The following is a 16,046-nucleotide window of genomic DNA, read 5'->3' on the forward strand; positions in this document are numbered from 1 at the left end:
TTCATTTTCTTTAGCTAATTTTTCCCCTCAGTGAAGAAGGTTTCCATCTTGCGCCTTTCCTCCGCTCCGACTCATCCTGCTCAACGTTTTTTTTTCACCTTATTTTCGCTCTTGTAATCTGATCCCAGGTCAGCCCGATCCTCACGCAAGTTACACGGTGCTTCCGTGTGTTTCCTGTCTCGTCACGTGATCTGTGCTGATCACGGGTCTGCTCTGATCCACTCGGGTATGACACATGACGATAAACAGACCCGGGACCCGCGGTAATAGAACGGGACCCGACCCGGACCCGACTGACCATAATACATACACACATAATTGGCGGCGGGGTCTGGCGGTCCAGAAAAAAACAATTGTAATTTAAAACAAATTTCCTGCATTTCTACACCATCTAACCTCTTGGATTAAGTCAAGCAACAGCAACCCTGTATAATGTTAACCAAAAATGTAAATGATGTTATATTACTAGATTTCAACATTGAGGTGCTTCCATTCATGATCTTGCATAGGCATACTAACCAAAAAACTTTTATTGGGAATCGTGAGAAAGTTTCAGAGCGACAGACACAGAGCGTCCCGTAACCATAGCAACTCACTCTCATCCTGCCTGAGAGGAGAGAGAGAGACGCAGAAGAGCCGCTGACTGAGCCGCTACTACTGCTACTACAACTAGTACTAGTACTACTACTGCTACTAATACTTCTACTACTACTGCTACTACTAATACTTCTACTACTACTGCTACTACTGCTACTAGTACTACTACTACTGAAACCACTACTACTGCTACTAATACTTCTACTACTACTGCTACTACTGCTACTAGTACTACTACTACTGAAACTACTACTACTGCTACTAATACTTCTACTACTACTGCTACTACTGCTACTAGTACTACTACTACTGAAACTACTACTACTGCTACTAATACTTCTACTACTACTGCTACTACTGCTACTAGTACTACTACTACTGAAACTACTACTACTGCTACTAATACTTCTACTACTACTGCTACTACTGCTACTAGTACTACTACTACTGAAACTACTACTACTACTGCTACTAATACTTCTACTACTACTGCTACTATTGCTACTAGTACTACTACTACTGAAACTACTACTACTGCTACTAATACTTCTACTACTACTGCTACTACTGCTACTAGTACTACTACTACTGAAACTACTACTACTGCTACTAGTACTACTACTACTGAAACTACTAGCCTACTACTGCTACTCATTCTATGTCTATTTTCATGTATGTAATTTCTTTGTTGTAAAGCACTTTGAGCTGCATTTCTTGTATGAAAGGTGCTATATAAATAAAGTTTATTATTATTATTATTATTACTACTACTACTACTACTACTAGTACTACTAGTACTACTACTGCTACTACTATTACTGCTAGTATAGTAGCAGTAGTACAGAGGATATTGTCATATTAATGGAGGAGATATTGTGCAGGGAGAACAGAGTGCTGTAGTCAGCTGCAGTGGGCACACACACACACACACACACACACACACACACACACACACACACACACACACACAGTCCTAATCCCCCTGCCCTGCTGCAGACTGCATTACAGCAGCTGCAGTGATCAGTTGCCCCCCGCTCCGCACACACACACACACACACACACACACACACACACACACACACACACACACACACACACACACACACACACACACACACACACAATGGCTAAGTCACTAGCCAAACGACTCCTTCCACATGCATCATCAACACTATCAATTAATACGTGATTTGTACTTGATTGATTGATTGATTGACTGACAGATGTATTTGCCAGACGCTGTAATAATCACAGACATCAAACATCTTTGGAGGGGGGGGGGGAGCTCATATCTTCGATTATTGATCAGATATCTGAACAAATGCCTGCAGTGTGTCTAACTGCTCTTTGTTCTCTGTCTCTCTCATGTATGTTTGAATGTGTGTGTGTGTGTGTGTGTGTGTGTGTGTGTGTGTGTGCAGGTTGCGACAGGCTGACTCAGCATGGTTACGGCAGCCTGCAGCTCCACCTACAAAGCCCCGCCTCTCTCTCCTGCCCCGACCAATCACAGAGCAGCGTGCACCGAGGGAGGAAAGACAAAGGCAGGAAGAAGGTTAGCGACACACACACACACACACACACACACACACACACACACACCTATGCGAATATTCTCTGCTTTGTATTGATATGCTGTTGTTGTGTGATCCATCTGTCTGGCTCATGAATATTAATGAGCATGTGTGCAGACTGAACAGACTCCAGCAGTCCAAGGTCGTCCATCATGGGGGGGGGGGGGGTTCACGTCACCCCCTGCTGTTTGTGGGCTTCACCAGTGGTTCTCAACCTGCGGGTCGGGACCCCAAGGGTGTCACAACATAATTTTGGGGGGTCCCGAGGTGACTTATGGGATAGGAAATGATATATTTCTACTATACAAATGTATTATCATTTCTACTTTTTCAGATTTTTCTTGTGAAATACTCTTGACTTGACTGGCTGACAACTTTATTATTACTAGGTTGATGGAATAAATTATTACACATACTACTACTACTACTACTATACTACTACTACTACTATTACTACTACTACTACTACTACTACTACTACTATACTACTACTACTACTACTACTACTACTACTACTACTACTACTATACTACTACTACTACTACTACTACTACTACTACTGAAAATACCACAAATACAACATATTGAAGGTGAAGTGTTGGACTGCAGAGCATCACTTGCAGCAGACTGACACCTGCTGGTCAAACTCAGACACTGAGTTCAGTTTCAGACCAACAGACATCTGACCATGTTTTCATCTTCAAAAATATTTCATCTTTGATTTCACTGAGCATCTAACACTGCATGTCTGTAATTTACTCATCTCTCATGCATGTCTTTCTGTTTCTCATCTTTGTTTCCTCTCCTCTTCTCTCATCCTCTCCTCTCTCCTTTCCTTGTCTCCTCTCCTCCTCTCCTCTCCTCCTTTCCTCATCTCCTCTCCTCCTTTCCTTGTCTCCTCTCCTCCTCTCCTCTCCTCCTTTCCTTGTCTCCTCTCCTCTTCCCCTCCTCAGAAAACCAGACTTTTGGATTTTTTCTCCCAGTCTTGTTTCTCTGTTTGTTTCAGGTTTTCAGCTTGGAGGAGAAAGGTATGAGTGGACTCAACTAGACTAGATTAAACTAGACTAGACTAAACCAGACTCTAGTGAGCTAAAGTAGACTCTACTAAGCTAAAGTAGACTCCACTGAGCTAAAGTAGACTCCACTGGGCTAAACTAGACTCTACTGAGGCTAAACTAGACTACTGGGCTAAATTAGACTCTACTGAGCTAAACTAGACTCCACTGGGCTAAACTAGACTCCAGTGGGCTAAATTAGACTCTACTGAGCTAAACTAGACTCCACTGGGCTAAACTAGACTCTACTGGGCTAAACTAGCCTCTACTGGGCTAAACTAGCCTCTACTGGGCTAAACTAGACTCTACTGAGGCTAAACTAGACTCTACTGAGGCTAAACTAGACTCTACTGGGCTAAACTAGACTCTACTGAGGCTAAACTAGACTCTACTGAGCTAAACTACGGTGACCAGACATCATTTTTGGTTTGCTGAGGCTGTCCATGGTGTTGAAGCTGCATCACTAGGTGAGCTCAGGGCTGAAATAACTGTCCCCCATCCTGATGAAAAGCCTATGATGCACATACATGTGCGTGTGCATGAATGTGTGGGACACTTAAGGGTCCCGGTTTGGGGGTTTGAAAATGTGGTCACCCTAAGCTAAACTAGACTCTACTGAGCTAAACTAGACTCTACTGAGCTAAACTAGACTACTGAGCTAAACTAGACTCTATCGAGCTAAACTAGACTACTGAGCTAAACTAGACTCCACCGAGCTAAACTAGACTACTGAGCTAAACTAGACTACTGGTTCATCACAGTGGGTTCATCACATTGGGTTCATCACATTGGGTTCAGTGGGTTCATCACAGTGGTTCATCACAGTGGGTTCAGTGGGTTCATCACAGTGAGTTCAGTGGTTCATCACAGTGAGTTCTTCACAGTGGTTTCATCACAGTGGTTCATCACAGTGGTTCGTCACAGTGGGTTCATCACACTGGGTTCAGTGGGTTCATCACAGTGAGTTCAGTGGTTCATCACAGTGAGTTCTTCACAGTGGTTCATCACAGTGGTTCGTCACAGTGGGTTCATCACACTGGGTTCAGTGGGTTCAGTGGGTTCAGTGGGTTCGTCACAGTGGGTTCATCACACTGGGTTCAGTGGGTTCAGTGGGTTCGTCACAGTGGGTTCATCACACTGGGTTCAGTGGGTTCAGTGGTTCATCACAGTGGTTCATCACAGTGGGTTCATCACAGTGAGTTCTTCACAGTGGGTTCATCACAGTGGTTCATCACAGTGGGTTCAGTGGTTCATCACAGTGGTTCATCACAGTGGGTTCAGGGGTTCATCACAGTGGGTTCATCACACTGGGTTCAGTGGGTTCAGTGGGTTCATCACAGTGGTTCATCACAGTGGGTTCAGTGGTTCATCACAGTGTGATGAACCCACTGTGAAGTGGGTTCATCACAGTGGTTCATCACAGTGGGTTCATCACAGTGGTTCATCACAGTGGGTTCATCACAGTGGTTCATCACAGTGGGTTCATCACAGTGGTTCATCACAGTGGGTTCATCACAGTGGTTCATCACAGTGGTTCATCACAGTGGGTTCATCACAGTGGTTCATCACAGTGGGTTCATCACAGTGGTTCATCACAGTGGTTCGTCACAGTGGGTTCAGTGGGTTCATCACAGTGGTTCATCACAGTGGGTTCATCACAGTGGTTCATCACAGTGGGTTCAGTGGTTCATCACAGTGTGATGAACCCACTGTGAAGTGGGTTCATCACAGTGGTTCATCACAGTGGTTCGTCACAGTGGGTTCAGGGGTTCATCACAGTGGTTCATCACAGTGGGTTCAGGGGTTCATCACAGTGGGTTCATCACAGCGGTTCATCACAGTGGTTCATCACAGTGGGTTCATCACAGTGGGTTCAGGGGTTCATCACAGTGGGTTCATCACAGTGGGTTCAGGGGTTCATCACAGTGGGTTCATCACAGTGGTTCATCACAGTGGTTCTTCACAGTGGGTTCAGTGGGTTCATCACAGTGGTTCATCACAGTGGTTCATCACAGTGGTTCATCACAGTGGTTCATCACAGTGGGTTCATCACAGTGGTTCTGTCACAGTGGGTTCAGTGGGTTCATCACAGTGGTTCATCACAGTGGGTTCATCACAGTGGGTTCATCACAGTGGGTTGTAACATGGAGACGCTGCAGAGGCTTTTCATCACAGACCTTCAGCTGGTCTCAGATGGCAGGTGAAAGCAGCTGGACAGACAGGAGCATGCAGGAGTTCAGCAGCCACCCAGACCGACACACTCATGAAAAATCCTGTTAAAGCAGCAGAAACTGTTTGGACCGACAGAAACATTCAGCTTCTGGTTTCATGCTGCAGCTTTCAGTCCGGCTTCATGTTTACTCTGCTGTCCAATGTCGGTGTCTCCTATCCGTCTCTATTCAACATCTATTCAACATCTATTCAACTTCTATTCAACTTCTATTCAACATCTATTCAGGCGCTAAGTGTTTGCTGGTCAGTGTTCATGGAGTTTAGCCTGTTAGCTTTCACATAGAGATAGATGATGTTTTCCACATAGCTGCTGCTAGTTAGCTTAGCATTGACTGTTTAACTGGTGTGTGTGTTAACCCTCAACATTAAAAATCTCTCTCGCTGTCTCTCTCTCTGTCTCTCTCTCTCTGTCTCTCTGTCTCTCTCTCTCTCTGTCTCTCTCTCTCTCTCTCTCTCTGTCTCTCTCTCTCTCTCTGTCTCTCTGTCTCTGTCTCTCTCTCTCTCTCTCTCTCCAGTCTTCAGCCTCCTCAGAGGAAGATGAAAGGTTCTTCTTTGCTACGCGACCTATGACCCCGCTGGTCCTCAACCCCGTCGACCTTACTTCCTGTCATGACGTCATCACCCCAGCTTACGACGGCCCGTCGGTTGCCGTGGAGACAGACTGGGTCCCGCCCCTCCGCCTGCCGACGCCGGAGGAGAGAATGAGGCAGCAGGCCGAGGCGGTGGGGGCGGATATAGTAGCTATTAATATAACAGGTACACACACACACACACACTGTAACACACACACACACACACACACACACACACACACAGTAACACACACACACACACACACACACACACACTGTAACACACAGTAACACACACACACACACACACACACACACACACTGTAACACACACACACACACACACACACACACACACACACACACACACTGTAGCTGCAAGTACATCTACCACTTCTACTGTTACTACTAGTAGCAGATAAATTACTATACTTATCTGTGTGTTTTGGTGTGTGTGTGTTGTGTGTGTGTGTGTGTGTGTGTGTCAGGAGAGAGTTTTGAGCGACAGGCCAGTTTCCGGCGGTCCGTTGCCAACGGCGACACGTTGTCCCGGCGACCGCGCAACCTGAGCCGCCGCCAGACGGTCACCGGGATACCTGATGACATCAGCAGGAAGCTGGGTACAAGCTCCGCCCCTACAACACCGCATGCATCAATCAATCAGTTCATCAATCAGTTAATCAATCAGTTCATCCATGTCAACACATCGCCTGCAGACGCAAAACAACCAGAAAAAACTGAATAAAGCTTCATTCATGTTGATGATGTCAGAATGTAACATCTCTTTATCTTTTTCATTCCCTCTTTCACTTTCCATTACTCCTTCCTCCGCTCTTCTTCTTCTTCTTCTTCTTCTTCTTCTCCTCATCTTTCTTTCCTCTTTCCTCCTCTCCTCCTCTCTCTCTCTCTCTCTAGACTCTCCGTTAGTCTCTCTCGTTCTTCCGGGTCAGTTCTCCACTGTGGGTCGACCCGCCTCTTCCTGCACCTCCTCCCTGCTCCGCGCCTCCTCCCGCCAACAGGAGCACAGAGAGGAGGAGGAGAAGAAGAAGAAGAGAGAGGAGGAGGTGGAGGAGGAGAGGAGGAGGATGAGACAGGAGGAGGAGGAGGAGGTGGAGAGGAGAGGAGTGAGGAAGGCGAGGAGGATCCGAGCCCAGAGAGGAGAGGGCATCTCCAGCCTGATGGCCTCGCTGACCTCCTCCTCCCCCCGCTCCTCCTCCTGCTGCTCCTCCTCCTCGGAGTTTCACAGCCTCCCCCGCCCGGACACAGACTCCTCCCTCCACTCGGACGCCAGTTACAGCAGCGCCTCCTACAGGACGCTCAGCGCCTCCTCATCCTGCTGCCAGGTCAGTTAGGAGCAACAGATTACCATGGAAAGTAGGATGTAACATAAGATGAAAGATGTAAGATAAGATGAAAGGTGTAGGATAAGATCAAAGATGTAGGATAAGATCAAAGATGTAGGATAAGATCAAAGATGTAAGATAAGATCAAAGATGTAGGATAAGATCAAAGATGTAGGATAAGATCAAAGATGTAAGATAAGATGAAAGATGTAGGATAAGATCAAAGATGTAGGATAAGATCAAAGATGTAGGATAAGATCAAAGATGTAAGATAAGATCAAAGATGTAGGATAAGATCAAAGATGTAGGATAAGATCAAAGATGTAGGATAAGATATAAGATGTAAGTTAATATTTAAGATGTAAGATAAAATTAAAGATGTAAGATAAGATGAAAGATGTAAGATAAAATATAAGATGTAAGATAATATTTAAGATGTAAGATAATATTTAAGATGTAAGATAAGATGAAAGATGTAGGATAAGATGAAAGATGTAAGATAAGATGAAAGATGTAGGATAAGATGTAAGATAAGATATAAGATGTAAAATAAGATGAAAGATGTAAGATGAAAGATAATATTTAAGATGTAGGATAAGATGAAAGATGTAAGATGACAGATAAGATCTAAGATAAGATGTAAACTATGATTGATTCTTAATTCTATCTGCTGTGGAAAGACATGATTAGACTGACTGATGATGGGTACATAACATAATGAAGTGATTCATCTCACAAGCTGTAAATTGAATTAACTGTCCATTTAACTTCATATTCTGAAATTCTATACAGATGGAAACACAGAAAATGTATTCCGAAAGATGGAAGGGAAGTAGAGGATTGATCTTGCTCTGCTTCTTTCAGTCATTATTTACGGCAACACTAATATAAGATTCTCTCTTTTCTCTCCTTCTCTCTCTCTTTCTCTTTTCCTCACCCCTTCCCTCCCCAGTCACAGGATCTACAGGGTTTCCTCAGCGACTTCCAGCCCCTGCTGCCCTTTGACCCCACAGCCAGAGTCACGCCCCAGTCGCCCCTCTCCTCTCCTTCCTCCCCCCTCACCGGTACGCCCGGCTCTGAGTGGTCCTACCCCAGCGAGACGCCCCTGAGCGAGGCTACCTGCCCTTCCTCCTCCCACTACCTCTCCTCTTCCTCCATCACAGACTCGGAGTCTCAGTTCAGCTACCAGGCTCTGGACGACCGGACTCCCACCCTGCAGGACGCCCAGGGCTCCTACAGCGGCGCCCAGAGTCCGTGCACCGGTCCTGGGGAGAGCCGGAGCTACCGGCCCCTCTCCCCCGGCTCCAGCATCCTCGGCAGCCAGACCGGGGGCGACTGGAGCGGCGTCGCCCAGGAGACGAGCTCCGTTTCTGGGGAAGGTTGGAGCTGCGACGCCCTGCTCTCGTCCAGTCGCTCCTCCCCCTGTCACACTGACTGCACCTCCCTGTGTTCAGAGGAAACGGCCTCCTCTCCCTCGCCAAACATGGAGCGAAGGTTGAAGTCTGGCAGCGGCTCCTCCTCCCACCTCCACACCATCACCCGCAGCATCTCCCTCCGCAAGTCCAAGCGCCCGCCTCCTCCGCCGCTGCGCTGTGACTCCCTGAGGCGCCGGCCGGGCCGCGGAAAGCCCCCCCGCCCCTCTTCCAGCCCCCGCCTGGAGCGCAGGACCCAGCAGACGCCCCCCCCGGCCCCGCAGGGCTTCCAGGACCCCTGGGTGCCACGGAGCCACGCCAAGAGGCGCCAGAGCGGGGTCATCTGCGGGACGGTCACAACCTTTGAACCTCTGAGCCCGGGGCGCCAGGCGACGGCTGCTGTGGATCCTCCTCACAACGAGCTCCCCCACCTCCCCCGGCCGCCCCCCAGCCCCGCCCGCGTCCGGCTCCTCCCCCCTGCTCCTCCCGGCTCAGGGGACGAGGGGCTGAGCCTGGCTCTCGACCCCCGACCCGCCGCCTCGTCTCCGGCCGGGCTGCGGCGCCTCGCCTCGCCCTCCAGCGGATACTCCAGCCAATCCAACACCCCGACCCCAGGCACCCCCGTCTCCTCCCCGCTCACCCCCTCCTCCCCTCTCACGGCGAGCCCCGGAGCCTTCTCCCTCCCCCCCGCCTCCCCTTCTCCTCCTCATGCTCCTCCTCCTCGTCCTCCTTCCCGCTCTCCGCCTCCTCGCTGCCCAGGACGAGGCCGAAGCCCCCGGTGCCGGAGAGGAAGTCGTCGCTCTTCTCCTCTCTCTCCTCCTCCTTTTCCTCCACCTCCTCCCTCTCCTCCTGCACCTCCTCAGAATCCTCTGCCAAGCATCCTCTTCTCCCTCCTCTCCCTCATCCTCCTCCTCTCCCAGAATGCACTTCTCCTTACCCTCCTGTCTTCTCCCCCGTTCATGAATCTCCTCCCACTCCTCCTCCTCTCCCTCAGCTCTTCCTCCCTGCTGCTCCTCCTCCCCCACCTTCATCTCTCCCTCCTCCTCCTTCCCCACCTCCATCTCTCCCTCTTCCTCCTCCCCCACCTCCATCTCTCCCTCCTTCTCCTCCTCCTCTTCCCCCACCTCCATCTCTCCCTCCTCCTCCTCCTCCACCTCCATCTCTCCCCCCTCCTCCTCCTCTTCCCCCACCTCCATCTCTCTCTCCTCCCTCCCTCCAGACTCCTCCTCCACCTCCTCCTCTCCACTCCCGGCCTCCTCCTCCTCCCTACTCCTACGCTGTCAAGCAGTCCTCCCATCATCCTCTTTTGTCCACTGTGATATCATCAATCAGCTTGCCTCGTCCCCCATCTCCTCCTCCTTCAGAACTCCCAGAGCTGCCAATCAATGACCTTCCTCCTCCTCCTCCTCTCCCTTCATGCCCCGCCTCCTCCCTTCCTCCCCCAGGGCTTGTTAAGTCTCCCAACCGCCTCGTTAAGCCGGCCACGCCCCCCTGTCCCCTGGTCACTGCTCAGGCCCTGCAGGCCGTCAAGCTTCGCTCCATCAAGGACCAGGAAGATGTTCTCACTAGCATCACGCTAACCAGCGCTACATCCACTAAGGCTAATCTCCATGGCCTGGCCAACACTGATGCTAAGTTAGCTGGCACAATGTCAGCTAATGCTAACCATAAACTAGCAAGCAATAAAGCTCATACAGACAACGCTATGTTGGTTAATACAAATCTTCATAGCTTGGGCAGCACTGATGCTAAGCTAGCCGGAATTATGTCAGCAAATGTTATCTATGATCTAGCTAGCAATGGGGCTAAGATAGCCAGTGCTGCATTGGATAAGGCTAACCTTCATAACCTGGATAACACTGATGCAAAGCAACATGGAATCATGCCAGCTAATACTAACTATAACCTAGCAAGCATTGAGGTGAAGACAACTGGTGATACGGCAGCTGATGCTAATCTTCAGAGCCCGGGAAGCGCTGCTGCTAGCCAAGCTAACCAGGGAAACTCTGGAACTCAGCTGTCCAATAATGCAACTCTTCAAGATGTTCAGAGGAATAAATATGAGAGTGACGATTCGGACATTTACGCTATGCTAACTAACCATCTATCATCCAGTCCTGACAGACCACAGGTTAAAATGTTTCCTGGGACTGATGTTAACTACATTAATGCAAATACTCCACTGCCACCACAACAACAGACTACTGACGGCGTGTTAGCAGACGCAAAGCCAACTGAGACTGCAGAGAAACAGGGAAACACTGAGGATGTTTGGCAGACAGATTCTCCCTACTGGACCTTCTCGGGTAATGAAGAGACTGACCGAGAAAGTAAAGAGAGTCCTGCCTGTTATACAATACTGTCAGAGAGCAAAGACCAAACAGAGACAAATGAAAAAACGAATATGCAGAATTGCAATGCAACTGATGGCAAAGACTGTCCCACTCCAGATAACACAGCACACATTGAGCTAAAAGAGTATAACAGTGTGACTGCTGTCGAGCCAGGCAGCCCGGGTAAGACCCCCTCCCTGGAGAGGCCGATCCCACCGAACAAGCCTGATCTTGGGGTTCTGGGTCTGTCTGGGTCCCCGGGGGCCAAACGAGGACCGGGGAGGAAGAGTGGTGGACGAATCACAGCGTCTTTTACTAACCTCATCAGCCAATCAGAGCCTCCTGTTGATCCTGTCTCACACACACCTTGGAGTACACATTCGGCACGCGGTACACCTTCGCAAAGTCACACAACACACACACCTACCAACACAATGACACACACACCTGTAGACCCCACGGTACACTCAGCTGTCGAAACCACGGCACACACACCTGTCAACACAACGATAGAAACACCTTTTGATGCCATAACACACACACCTGCTGACACAACACGCACACTAGCTCACACCATGACACACACTCCTGTCAGTACCATTACACACACACCTTTCAAATTAACGACGCACACACCTGTCAAGTTAATGACACACACACCTGTCGACATGACATACACACCTGCCAGCTCCCCTCAGAGGCAGAAGCCACCAATTTTGAAGAAGCCAGATCTGTCGTTGATCTTGACCAGAGCAACCAAACCAGATGTAACTTCCAAACATCCAGAGGAGGTGACCGGTGGCACCTTGGGGACTACAAGCAACTTAGAGACCTGCAGTACCATGGAAACCTTGGACCCCTCAGGAACCTTGGACACCTCAAGAACCTTGGACACCTTGGGGACTACAGGCAACTTGGGAATCATGGGCACCTCGGGGACCTGTAGCACATTAGGAACCTTGGACACCTCAGGAACTACAGGTGCCTTGGAAACCTGGGGCACCTCTGGGACATTGGACACCACGGGGACTACAGGCACCTTCAGGATCACGGGCACCTTGGGAACCTGGGGCACCTTGGGGATCTGTAGCACTTCAGGAACCTTGGACACCTTGGAGACTACAGGCACCTTGGACACCTCAGGGACCATGGGTACCTCAGGAGCCTTGGACACCTTAGGAACCTGGGGCACCTTGGGGACCTCTAGCACTTCAGGCACCTTGGACACCTCAGGGACCTTGGGCACCTTGGACACTTTAGGGACCTGTAGCACCTTGGGGATCTCTGATACCCACAGAGCCTCCCACCACCTTTGGGCGATGGAACCTAAAGGTGCTGGGAAGACTGGGCTTCAGTGGGACGAGGAGAAAACGATTCATAGGAGGGTGATGAGGTCATCGCTGGCCGAAGATGAGGAGGAAGAGGAGAAGGATGAGAAGGAGAGGGTGGAGGAGAGAGCCATGAAGATGATGATGATGATGATGTCATCCACCACCAAGAAAAAAGACAAAGCGAGGAAGAGGAGGAAGAGGAAGGCGGGTAGGCAACTGATGATGATGTCGTCAGTGATGGAACCCTCCTCCTCCTCTTCGTCATCTTCTTCCTCATCATCGTCTTCATCCTCATCCGGGGACGAGCAAGATGTGGAGAAGGAGAGGAAGGGAACGAGGGAGAGAGTGAGGATGATGAGGGTGGGTGATGAAGACAGCAGTGAGTGTGACTGCTCCTGCGATTGGTCAGAGCAGGTATTCCCTCAGCAGTGCGCTGTCCACTGACAGCCTGCGGGGGGAGCTGTCGCTACCAGACCTGCTGATACAGGAACCAGAGGAGGAGGAAGGTGAGAGGAAGGAGGAAGGAGAGGAGAGGAGGGAGGAGTCGGAGGAGGCGAAAGGATCTCTGGAAGGTAAGTTGTGTTGGACAGAGCCGATCTCTCTCCGCACTTTTTGCTCAATTTCAGTTTCATATCAGTTTTATCTGAAGGTTCTCAAGAAGGTAACGGGACCAGTATAGAGGGTTTTCAGGTGATGTCACCCCCTCTCTGGCGGCCATATTGGAGGTCCTCTCTCTTTCATGCAATTGTCCAATGTTTGAGGGTCAAGAAATTAATTTAACTTCAAACTGAATGACAGGAATCAGTTGGAGTTGGAGAATTATTCAGCGTTGGTGGAGGTTTGTGCTCTCTGAGTGTCTTCTAGTTTCTTTATCGACAACAAAACATTTCTGCTTCAAACGAGTGTAAAAACTGTAGTGACATTCTGCCTTTTTAATCCCATACACAATTCATAATAAAATCCATAGATGGAAACCCTGCTACTGGGTTAGGGTTAGAATCAGAATCACTAGACAAAACAAGCAAACTATGGTGACACTTGAAACTCTATCCCAGCCTTTATATTAAACTCTAACTCTATGTCTCTCTCTCTCTCTCTCTCTCCAGCTGATCTGTTCATCAGTGTTTCAGCAGATCAGATGTTTGTCTCCAGTCAACCCAGAACCACCGAGGATCTGTTCGCTGTCATACACAGGTACAACACACACACACACACACACACACACACACACACACACACACACTGCATTCTTCTACCAAAACATCAACCACATTGTGATTTGTCTGCTCCATTTCTACACCTGCGTCTCTGGAGCAGTGCAGTATGGGAAGGCACAGCGTGAACGCCCAGGTGGGCGGGGGTTTGGCCGGCAGGTAAAGCTGTGATTGGTTCCCGAGTGTGTAGTGGGCAGAGTTTTGTCCCTGACCCTGTAGCATCCTGGGTAGTGAGTCACTGTGGCGAGCAGATTACTAGTTCTGTTACAGGTGTGTGTGTGTGTGTGTGTGTGTGTGTGTGTGTGTGTGTGGGGGGGGGTTCTGGGAATACTGGGAAATTATCAGATACCAGTCACATACTGGGAAATTACCACCAGACACCAGTCACATACCAGTAAATAACCAGTAAATTTCCACCAGTCAAAGTCCTGTTCCACTGTAAACATCTGGTTGGCTGGTAAACTGGTGAAAGTGTCTGCTGTATTATGGGATGTTTGGTGTCTACTTAGTTTCCAGTCCTGGTTCCAACACTGTAATCTAATAGTTGCTGTTGTTGCTGAGTGAACCCTGCTGCTGATCCCTGCTGTAGAAACTGTTAGTGGCTCTGTGTTGTGTTCCTGTTCCACAGCTGTGGAGAAACAAACGGAACGGAAAGCCAATCCACAGCAGATGTGTTTTAGATCCGTTTTTTGGGGGGAAGCTGTATGTGAGACGATCCGTTTTATTCTGTGATGCGTTCTACACTAATACCTCCCACAATCACACATAAATTAGTATATTGATGACCATCATATCGTCCTAAGCTTACATCGAACTACTTATTCACAGATGGAAGCAGGTAACAGCAGCTTGAGGATACAATTGATTTAAACGCAACAAAACCAAATATATAAAATTCAACAGATTTCACTTCATGCACGACTTACCCGTAATGTATCTTGTGAAAACAAATTGTCATTTTATCCAGATAACAGGATAATTACTCTACGGCTGTTATTTCATGTCGAGGTAATGATGTTGTAATCTCGGGAACACAAACTGTGTTATCTTGAGATAATGACATAAATAACTCTATCTCAAGAAAACCAAGAATATTAACTTGTTATCATGGGAAACGGTGTAAATAAAATGTATGAATATTTATATTTGTCCTCAATGAACCTGAGACCTTCTGGCTCCTCCTGCTGCCATTAGAGGAAACTGAACTGTCTGTCTCTCTATCTGTCTGTCTGCCTTCCCTGTACGTCTTTAATCTGTCTTTCTACCTGTCTGTCTCTGTCTGCCTGTCTGTCTCTTTCTGCCTGTCTGTCTGTCTGTCTGTCTGTCTCTCAGGTCAAAGAGGAAGATGCTGGGAAGAAGGGATTCAGAAGACGAAAGACAACGTAACTCCTCCTCCTCTCCCCCTCTGACCCCCACCGCCCCCCCGCCCGGCCCGCAGCACCCTCCGGCCCTCAGAGGTCAAAGGTCGGGGAGCAGCGAGAGCTTCAAGGCTCTCCTGCTGAGGAAGGGAAGTCGGTCTGACTCCTCCTGTCGGATCTCGGCCGTGGAGCGACTCCGCAGCGCCGCCGCCGGCCCCCAGAGGGCGCCGCCCCGCCCGGACCGGCCCGAACAGCCGGTGACTCCCTGCGGTCAGAGCTTCTCGTTGGTGTTCGGATGGCGGCCGAAGGAGCTGCCGCAAAATCACCTCTTCTTCACTTCCTCCTCCTCTTCCTCCTCTTCTTTCTTCTTCCTCTCCTCCTCCTTGCGGCCCCCTCGCTCCCTCACCCCTCCCTGCTCCGCCAGTCGACGCTTCGCCGCTCGCTGCCGCCTCCCCGCCTCCCCCATGACGGCCATCTTTGAGGGGGAAGGAGAGGAGGAAGAGGAGGAGGAAGAGGAAGAGGAGGTTTTCGTTGAGTCTGGATTGGCAGGAGAATCGAGCCAGAGATCGGTTGAGATCTCTTGACGGACAGGGCAGGAAGAAGACAGACAGTGGGAAGCCCCGCCCTCCTAATGCCCCGCCCCCTTCTGGAGTCCAAACTGTTCTTCCATTATAACTGAATGTGATGATGTCTCGATCTTCTACGGATCCTCACCAGGTCCAAAACTGTTGAGGAACCGGTCGCACTGCCTCAAACTGAACTGAACTGAACTGAGCTGAGCTGAGCTGAGCTGAGCTGAACTGAACTGAACTGAACTGAACTGGATTTGACACACCATGCAGCTTGCCTCCAAAAATCTTGGCAATACAGAAAGTTACAGTTTCAAGAAACTGATGGAAAGTAAAAATCAGACTAAACTTCATAATGGAGCTGAAAAGTTTGTGAAATAAGCTCAATGTCTTAAAGAGGAACTCAACCCCAAAACCCCCCAAAAAACATGCTACTGAAATTGCCATCTGCTATTGGCT

At 49.1% G+C, this 16,046-nt stretch overlaps 1 protein-coding gene across 1 annotated transcript; it reads left to right on the forward strand.

Annotated features, from left to right (window-relative positions):
* Positions 1–2,018: 2,018 nt before the first annotated feature.
* Positions 2,019–15,602, forward strand: LOC139652083 (NHS-like protein 1; the record flags this gene model as incomplete). Its single annotated transcript, XM_071529032.1, is given in 12 exon segments — positions 2,019–2,149; positions 5,971–6,211; positions 6,516–6,647; positions 6,943–7,370; positions 8,323–9,504; positions 9,507–9,633; positions 10,228–10,425; positions 11,233–11,468; positions 11,814–12,842; positions 12,844–12,964; positions 13,538–13,640; positions 14,993–15,602. Coding segments are annotated over 12 exon segments (4,538 nt in total), but the record flags the coding sequence as incomplete, so codon positions are not given.
* Positions 15,603–16,046: the final 444 nt, after the last annotated feature.

The sequence above is a fragment of the Centroberyx affinis genome, unplaced genomic scaffold (genome assembly GCF_046629955.1).
Source record: "Centroberyx affinis isolate AG114_WGS23_722 - 3 ecotype Tasmania unplaced genomic scaffold, CSIRO-AGI_Caff_v1 ptg001760l_1, whole genome shotgun sequence".
In the NCBI taxonomy this organism is placed as follows: Eukaryota; Metazoa; Chordata; class Actinopteri; order Beryciformes; family Berycidae; genus Centroberyx; species Centroberyx affinis.